At 32.7% G+C, this 9228-nt stretch overlaps 1 protein-coding gene across 1 annotated transcript; it reads left to right on the top strand.

The window, feature by feature from the left end:
* The first annotated feature begins 2522 nt into the window (after positions 1-2522).
* LOC101514136 (ATP-dependent 6-phosphofructokinase 6-like) lies at positions 2523-8789 on the top strand. Its single transcript, XM_004517220.4, has 13 exons — positions 2523-2760; positions 2866-2912; positions 3007-3046; positions 3422-3484; positions 3574-3711; positions 4593-4751; positions 4885-4938; positions 5841-5909; positions 6047-6176; positions 6344-6609; positions 7663-7711; positions 7802-7956; positions 8277-8789. Exons 1-13 carry the CDS (start codon positions 2656-2658, stop codon positions 8553-8555), a joined length of 1554 nt encoding a protein of 517 aa, XP_004517277.1. The 5' UTR covers positions 2523-2655; the 3' UTR covers positions 8556-8789.
* Positions 8790-9228: the final 439 nt, after the last annotated feature.

Consider the following 9228-nt stretch of genomic DNA (forward strand, 5'->3'; position numbering starts at 1 on the left):
ATATATATAATTAACTCATAAAAATGTATAAACACAAATTTTAAATTACATAGATTGATTAGAGCTGTAACATTTGAACAATATTTTCGAGTATAACCAATTAACCGACATAGTCCATATTTTATTGGCATCTTTTCTTTAACGTCAATTTCAGTTCTAATACATGTACTATTTGAACGATCTTTTTGAATTCTATGCATTTCAAATTTGTGATACAATATTTCACCTTTCATATGTGGGTCAATATCCTTCATTGAATATATGTGAGAACTCTTCTTTATAGATGTTAAATACATTAACAATCTTGTACACATAAGATAGAAACACTAAATAGTTTTGATGGGCGTAATAACATGCAATTATGACATGTGAGCAAGGAACATGTATAGCCTGAAATTTTCCACAATCACACCATTTTCTTTGAAGTTTGACTTCAAAATGACCAATTGGTCGCACCTCTCTTGGATTTATTGTTTCATGAACCATGAAAGAATAACAATTTCGGTCGAATTGCATGATTTGGTGAGTATTAGATTTACCAACTTCATATTTAATCTTGTTCATGCAACCGTTTGTGTATACTTGACTAAAAGCTAATGATGTTTAATGTTGTTGTCCCCTTTATGCATATAAAACTCCCAATCTATAGTATGTTGATTGTATCAAAGCAGTGATTGGGAGATTGTGTGTACCCTTAAGCATTGCGTTGATTGACTCATAAATGTTTGTTGTCACGTGTCTCCATCGTCGACCTTGAAAACAAGTCACAGTCCATTGTTCTGAGGGGATATTATCAATCCATCTTAAAACCTCTGAATTTGCCATCCTGATTTCATTGCGGTAAAATTTGAATGATGACTCATTTATTGCATATCCTGTTATAAATGATGTAAAAATTATCAAATATTATAAAATGATAAGTGAAAAATATAATAAGAAGAATTAGATCATTACACATACAGACAAGTTTTCTTTGAAATTCCTTGTCCTCGAACTCTATCATGAAATTTTGTACAATATGTCGAATGCAGTACGCATGTGTTAACGGAGGTTCATGCCAACCATTATTTAGATTATTATAAGCACTTTAAATGAATTCATGTCTATCTGAAATCAAACAAACGTCAACTTGAGGTGTTACATACCTTCTTAGATTTTTTTTAAAAAGCTCCAATCACCCATTGTCCCACCTTCCATAAGTGCATAAGTAGTGAAAATTGTATTTTTGTTTCCATCTTGTGCAATAACAAGCAAAAAAGTCTAGAATTATATATATTTTATTTTTATTATTTGAAAAAAATTGATTTTTTTAAAATTCATTCAGTAAGTCGCCATTACAAATGACGATTTGTAACTTAAAAAAAAGTATTTTGATTAATAGTTTTCAAAAGGGAATATTTGGGTAAATAAATTTGAAAATAAGATTATTAAAAAAAAAACCCCCACTTTATATCTATCAAAATCGAAATATATCTGAAAACACGATCAATATAAATTATAAAGTAAACATGCACAATTTTTAAATAAGGTTTTAGTCTTTTAAAAAAATCAATATTTTATTTAGTCTTTCTTAAAAAAAATTACATTTTTAACCCATGTGAAATTATCATCGAAATATTTTGTAGTTTCCATGAAGAAAATGCGGTATTATAAGTCAATGTTGGACCTTATTAATAGCAAAAATGGTAGTTGATTATTATTATTTATTTATTTTAGAAGAAAGGCCAAATGCTCAAGGTTGTTAAACTTTTAAATAAGCATTATCTATGTCTTTAATTATAAGTATTTTTTGAAAAAAAATCATCTCTAAATACAAGTCTATTTCAATTCACTAGATCTATTTATTTTATTTTTACAAAATATACTTATTTATACTACTAATTTATTTTAAAATATAAAAAAATCAAATTTAATATTTTATATCAATATTTCTTAATAAGAATGGAAAAAATTCAAAAACACTTATAATAAGGACCGAGCTAGTAATTGAGTTATTTACGAGAGATAACAACTGCATTCAAAATTCTTAAATCTTGTATGGAGGACTTCGTGGGCGCACCCCCAATTCCATGTCGACCACTTCATTTGCAAGGAACAAAATCAAGCGTTGTATGATGGTAGTTTACGTTACAAAATAAAGTCTAATGCACGTTAGTTTTAAGTAAAATTTAGTTAAAAAAAAAAGAAATTGTAATTAAATGTAATATAATATTCTCCAAAAATACGTCGAAAAACAGGGGGTACATTAATTATACATTAAGAACAGTATCTGGTAACACCGCGCCACCAGTTTTAGTATTTTATTCTTTCACCGCGTGCTGGATTCTGGTAAAGCGAGTCACGCACACTGCATAAGTTTTCTTCTCATACACACAACTCAACTCTAGAAACACTTTCTAATTTCAATCTCAACCGTCCATCTTCAACCGAACTCCACGAACGGTCCCGACACACCGTGACACGTCAGCAAAATCCAATTGTTTAAACAAAACACAGATCGCCGCAAAACTAAGCGAACGTTTTTCTTCTATGTACTGTGACTCATTCCACTCTCTTTCCTTTTCTCATTCATTTTTTTTCCTTTCTACCTCGCCGCTCATTCCAAAAACAAAGAAAAATAGTAACAGCTCGAAGATTCGATAGAGTGAAGAAGAAATGGCGTCAAATGAATCTAGTTCTCAAATGAAGATCGTTCATGGCGACGCTGGTTACATACTCGAAGACGTTCCTCATTTATCCGATTATATTCCAAATCTTCCTGTATTTTTCTCTCTCTATTTGTCTGATTTTTTTTTGAAGTAACATTTTCAATCGCATTCACTTCGTTTCGTTTGTGTAATACTTGATTTTGTCTGTGCTTTGTAGACTTATCCGAATCCGCTTCGATCTAATCCAGCTTACTCGGTTGTTAAGTAAGTTAATCAGTTTGTTTAGTATTGTGATTGTGATCTGAGTTTGAAATATTGAAATGCATTATTTATTTGAAATATTTATTCTCTGTTTTAGACAGTATTTCGTGCACATGGACGATACCGTTCCTCAGAAGGTTCGTTATCTATTTCTGTTCATACACACTACCTGTTTGTTCATTTTCTTATCTGGATCGTTTTTACTATGCGTTCTTCTGCTCCACCGATCTATTAAGTATCAATTATTTTGTGCTTGAATTGAATTCGTTATATGTTGCTTTGTGTTTAGGGGAATAGGAAACTCTATTAATTGATTACTAATACTTAATTAATTATCAATAATAGAAAGAATAAGCTGAATGTTTGTTATTATTAATTTATTACTGTTGAGTTTTTCCTGCAATTAGACAAAGAGGAAAGCAAATAAAATAGAAACACTGCACTTATCATTTATTTATCAGTACTATTAACAAGATGCGTTGGTGTATAAACTATATTTGGCCTTTCCACAGGTTGTTGTTCACAAGGATGGCCCAAGAGGTGTTCATTTTCGACGTGGAGGACCTCGGCAAAAGGTTATTTATCTTGTTGTCTGTACACATGTTATGATGAATTTATGATTCAGTTTTGATGCAACTCACTGACATAATAATGCGCTGTTTAGGTATATTTTAGATCAGATAATGTCCTTGCGTGTATTGTCACGTGTGGTGGTCTCTGCCCTGGTCTCAACACTGTCATAAGAGAAATTGTCTGCAGTCTTTCTTACATGTACGGCGTCGACAAAGTACTTGGCATAGATGTGAGTGGGTAAATTCTCTTTTAATTTATGCTCATTACATTATCTGTGCTTTGAATTATACAGTCTGTGTTGTGTGCCCGGAAGGAAAGCTTATATGGATATCAAGTACTTCTTTTCTTCGTCCCTAACTTCTGTGTGTGGAAATTGTATGGATTATTCGGATAATTGATCAAATAAAATTTCAACTTAATACACATTATTAGATGTTCACCAGGTACTGGAAGTGTGCTCTTTGCACAAGTTCAGAAACTTGGATCATATCCATTTCCATTTCTGAAAGACATGAATGAATGGACATAAATGTGATTGAAGTTACACTTTCTTGAATTAGTTATATGTTTTATGAGAAACATATGATTATCATTCTAGACATCTTTGTTTGTTTCAAGCATGTCCAAGTTCTCAAAGCAACTTGGTTTTTCTTGTTACATTAAATCTGGAATTAGAATCATGTCGCTGTTATTGTGAGTATAAACTCTGATTAATCAGGTTTAAATTTTTTCACAATGATGGAGAACGTATGCAAATGAAACATGGCATGCATGATGGTAAGCTGGCCAGCTTCTATCATAGAATTATAATTAGTTGAAAGACGGATAAATCCCGTGTTTTCGCATTCACCTTTAAAAGACAGCATCATTAATATGAAAGGGTGATGTAGTGTTTACACGAGACATGAACATTTTTATTATTCTGTAATTTCTAAATGTAAGGCCAGGCGTTTAACAAAAACTTCCTATAGATAAAACTTAAAAGTTAAACTAAACAAACTTTTGGTTTTCACGAAGTCCCTTCTCTTCACTTTACTTTTTGTGACATTGGTCTTTTGGCTTGAGTTGATGAATTATTTTCACCCCTAAACCGTATTCAATTTTACACAGGGTGGTTATAGAGGTTTTTATTCGAAGAACACCATTACTTTAACTCCTAAAGTGGTCAATGACATCCATAAGCGTGGAGGAACGATTCTTGGGACATCGCGAGGGGGGCATGATACTGGCAAGATAGTTGACAGCATCCAAGACCGGGGAATAAATCAGGTTTACAATGTGAAACTGTATTCTACAAAAGTTTCCAATGATACTGAATTCTGGAATAAAAAATTTGGACTCTATCTTTGAGTAGGTTATTGTCATGACATGGATTTTTTCATTGTTTGGGTTATGGTTACAGGTTTATATTATTGGAGGCGATGGAACACAGCGAGGCGCGGCTGTAATTTATGAGGTATGGTGATTCAGAGGTTTCCATAATAGAATATTCCTCCCTTTGGACTCCAGTTAGAAAAATAAGAGCTTATTTTCAGTCAAAGAAGAAATATTTTTAATATATGTCTTTTCTTGATTACAAAAGAAATTTGCACATTTGCATAGTTTACGTATGCTTATTTGTTGAATTTCTTGTTTATGTTTGAATAAACGAGTTTTCTTCGCAACACAACTGTATTCATTTTATAAGCTTTCGTAGCTTCGCTATAATTTGCAAGCCCACACAGAGAGATACAGATAAAATAGTTTCAAATGATAAAATATTGAAATTTTAAATAAATTACTGACAGGCATCACATTCATGACTTTTCTTTTCCAAATTTGAGCTAAAGTTGTTAACCAATGTCTTCTGGAAACTGAATTTTTTCAAATGTAAGTATATATCCTTTCTGCATTATTATATTTGCTAGTTTTTTCCCCATTAACCTTTCTTCTTTTCAAACAGTGCAAACAATGATAGCTTATACCAAAAAGTAAATTTTGAATGCAAATCGTTGATCCATGCCGTCAAGTGAAAATTCAGTAGAACTGTAACAGTTATTGCCTTAATCTTAAACTTCATATGCATTCTACTTACTTGTTACATCCTAATGAATTTTTTAACATAATTGTGAGTTTTTGACAATCTAGTATATTACATTATGTTGATTTCCGAAAAGGTAGTTTGTATGATTCAGTACTAGTACTTCTTTTGGTCACTTAAGCTTTATGATAGTTTCAATGAACAGCTGAGAGTACATAATTGCGCTAAAAGAATCCTACATTAATTTTCTATGTATAACTGCCTGATTGACCTGTTATCATTCTTGTCCTTTTGATATTGGAGCTAAGCATTCTGAACATATTTTGGTTATCATACAGGAAGTTAGACGACGGGGTCTGAAAGTAGCAATTGCAGGAATTCCTAAAACCATAGATAATGACATCCCGGTATGTCTGATCTCAATATCTTAATCTCTTTTCAACCAAAACTCTAACCTTGTCATGATTTGAATTACTGTTACATCTGAAGAGTCAGTTATCTGTGTTCGCAGAAACTTCATGTGGTTTTTCTTCTGTTTCATTAGGTCATTGACAAGTCCTTTGGTTTTGATACTGCGGTCGAGGAGGCTCAACGTGCCATTAATGCAGCACATGTTGAAGCTGAAAGTGTTGAGAATGGCATTGGTGTTGTGAAGCTAATGGGTCGATATAGTGGTATGTATGCTTCACATTTATGTTGATATCTTAAAAGCCACTAATTGAGATTCGTTAAATCCTATTTCTTCACTCCATCCAAACGTAGTGGACTAATATATTTCACCGTATGCTACTCTCTTAAATCAGACTTGTTTTTTGTGTCATGATTAATACTACGACCGCAGGTTTTATTGCAATGTATGCTACTCTTGCTAGCAGAGATGTGGACTGTTGCTTGATTCCAGAGTCATCCTTCTACCTTGAAGGAAAGGGTGGACTTTTCGAATTTATTAAGAAAAGGCTGAAAGAAAATGGACATATGGTCATAGTCATAGCTGAGGGAGCAGGACAAGATCTTCTTACAGAAAGCATGCAAGCCATGGACCAGAAGGATGCTTCTGGAAACAAGCTACTTCTAGATGTTGGTTTATGGATATCTCATAAGATTAAGGTATTAATTTGTATACAAGAAGATTCTTTAAACAGGTTCCTTTTCCTCAAAATTATATAGCATAATGCTGCTTGCCTAGTTAGTTATACATCTCGACAATGAATTAAAAGCTTGGGGTGGAGCTCTCTCCAACTACAGGTTAACTAGTTCAACGGTGCTTAGATAAGATTCATTTAGACCCTATTTGGATTAGCTTTTAGCTTAGGAGAGCTTCTCAGTTAAAATAAGTATATGGCTCTTACAAATATGTTATTGGTGTTTATGTCGTTATGAATAAGTTAAACTAGAGAGCTTAAGAAAATATTAAGATACAGAAGGGTTTCGAATTTCAACTTATATGAGAAGCTGCTGTTTTTTTATTAAAAAAATCATAGTTGTTGCAGCCTTTTCCATAAGTATTTCTTGACCAGTTTATCTTTACTGGCTCTTGATTGATTTGAGTCTTCATGAGACTGGTATTCACTCTTTTTCATTATTCAAGATAGTTGATCAAAACTCCACTGTGGTCAAGCACAAAAAACTTGTTTGCACTATTTGCAGTATGCTGGCATCAGGATATTTGATATTTATGTATCGGGCTGGTATTCTTTTATGAAAACCAGTTTTTTATATGTAGCTGCATCCCCTGGTGGTCAGACATCTTTCTTTGTAAAATATTTTTTATTGAACTACATAATGTCAAGTCATCAATCAATTAAATGACAAGCTCTGTAAATTTAGTGACATTATTCTTTTCTTCTGATTTTATCTATCCGCATCCATTTTCAGCAGATACTAAATACTTCTGCATGCCTCTAAATGCATATTACTTGAAAATATGATATACGAAAATGAAAGAAAAAGGTGCAGTTTCAAAACCTCGCACAATGAAACCATTTATCAATTTTTGGGCTAGGACTACATGACTTCTCTTTAGATTATCTTTATTGCATTGTCCAGTTTTTTATATTTACTTACTGCAAGTCTGTGTTAAAAGTAAAAGTCCATCTATCCAGAACAGTCGATTTGTGCAACTTGCTCTCTCTTTTGATAATATTTGCCTTCCTGTTATAGGATCATTTTGCAAAGGAGAATAAGATGGCCATTGTTCTTAAATATATAGGTCAGTTTTGTTAACTGCATCCTCTACCATGTTGATCTATTCATATCTTAGACAACTATGGCTAGATTTCTTAACTTGGTTATCTACCAGATCCAACTTACATGATCCGGGCAATTCCAAGCAATGCATCAGACAATGTCTACTGCACACTTCTTGCTCAGAGTGCAATTCATGGGGCAATGGCAGGGTATACTGGATTCACGGCTGGACTTGTCAATGGCAGACATACGTATATTCCATTCAACGTAAGTTACTACAGACCCTTACACAGTTTTATAGTTCGATGCTCTTTTATGTGTACTATAACTTTCTTTTATTGGTTTGACATCAAGTGGTTGTAAATAATGTATGTGTGAAGGTATATCATAAATGCTACTATCGTTGAGACGAAAAGATAAAAATGCTATATATACAAGTTCGTTTTATGTTTTCACTGCATATGTGCATAAGAACAAACACATATGATGCCTATCTGCATCCAATTTCCTATTTATGGTTTTTTTATTTTTCCATGATCATTATTATTCTGACAGTTGAGAATATATGTTAACATTTTGATATCCAGAGAATCACTGAGAAGATGAACCAGGTTGTGGTTACTGACAGAATGTTTGCAAGAATGCTTTCTTCAACAAACCAGCCAAGCTTTTTGAAACCCAAAGACATCCATGAAATCAAGAAAGCAGAACAACCTCCACCTCTGACTCCATTGTTAGAAGGGGGCAATTGCAATGGTGGCGAGGAAGCAGAGAAAGTAGAACAAATTCCCGCTCAGGTGTTAGAAGGGGACAATGTCAAAGATAAACAAAAATCAGGAAATCACACCGAAAGTTGTATTATTTAAGGGTTGTTTATTTATCTAAATTGTATTTGGTCTATCATTTTGCATCAAGCATGGACACATTCAAAGCGGAGTGTATGTAGCTGTTTTGTTTGTCCTTTATCATGTATTACAAGTTGGTAACTACTGTTAGACTACCCTTAAGCATGACTGTAGTATTTAGAGGATATGTTGTTGACTGAATCTTTAACCTCCAAGTCATTAATTAAGAATGAAACGGAATTATTATTTTTAAAATATTCGGCATTTAATTAAGTACGGAACTTATATAATGGAGCTTCATAAAATGTCCTTAATCAAGGAACTCGGGCTAAATACAAATAATCTGTCTCCGCTCAATAAGTTTGTATCGTTTTGTGAATTTGAGATTGAGCTATTTGTGTTCAAGCATGACTTTATCCAAAATATTGGAAAAAGGCACGGGACTTCAATTTGGACTGTAAAAGAACCATGGACTTAGTCAATCTCTTAAGAAAATAGCAAATTTTACCCCCATTCCTCCCTAATTATATCTATATCCGAAATAAGTAAAGAAATGATGGTTTTTTTTCCCTCATTTAAATAATAAAATTCTAGAAAAATTACCATTTCTCCTTTTAACCTTTCCGGAAGAAGAAAGTAAGTTTTTTTTTTTTTTTTTTTCTTTTATGATCTTTTGAAGAATTTGAATCCAAGA

Source organism: Cicer arietinum, unplaced genomic scaffold (genome assembly GCF_000331145.2).
Source record: "Cicer arietinum cultivar CDC Frontier isolate Library 1 unplaced genomic scaffold, Cicar.CDCFrontier_v2.0 Ca_scaffold_5746_v2.0, whole genome shotgun sequence".
Classification (NCBI taxonomy): Eukaryota; Viridiplantae; Streptophyta; class Magnoliopsida; order Fabales; family Fabaceae; genus Cicer; species Cicer arietinum.

Bases quoted from the DNA above. Each gene is read 5' to 3' on its own strand.
- LOC101514136 (XM_004517220.4), top strand. From the start codon at position 2,656: ATGGCGTCAAATGAATCTAGTTCTCAAATGAAGATCGTTCATGGCGAC. The intron at 4,939-5,840 runs GTATGGTGATTC...GTTATCATACAG, and splicing joins GCGCGGCTGTAATTTATGAG to GAAGTTAGACGACGGGGTCT. The intron at 7,712-7,801 runs GTCAGTTTTGTT...GTTATCTACCAG, and splicing joins CATTGTTCTTAAATATATAG to ATCCAACTTACATGATCCGG.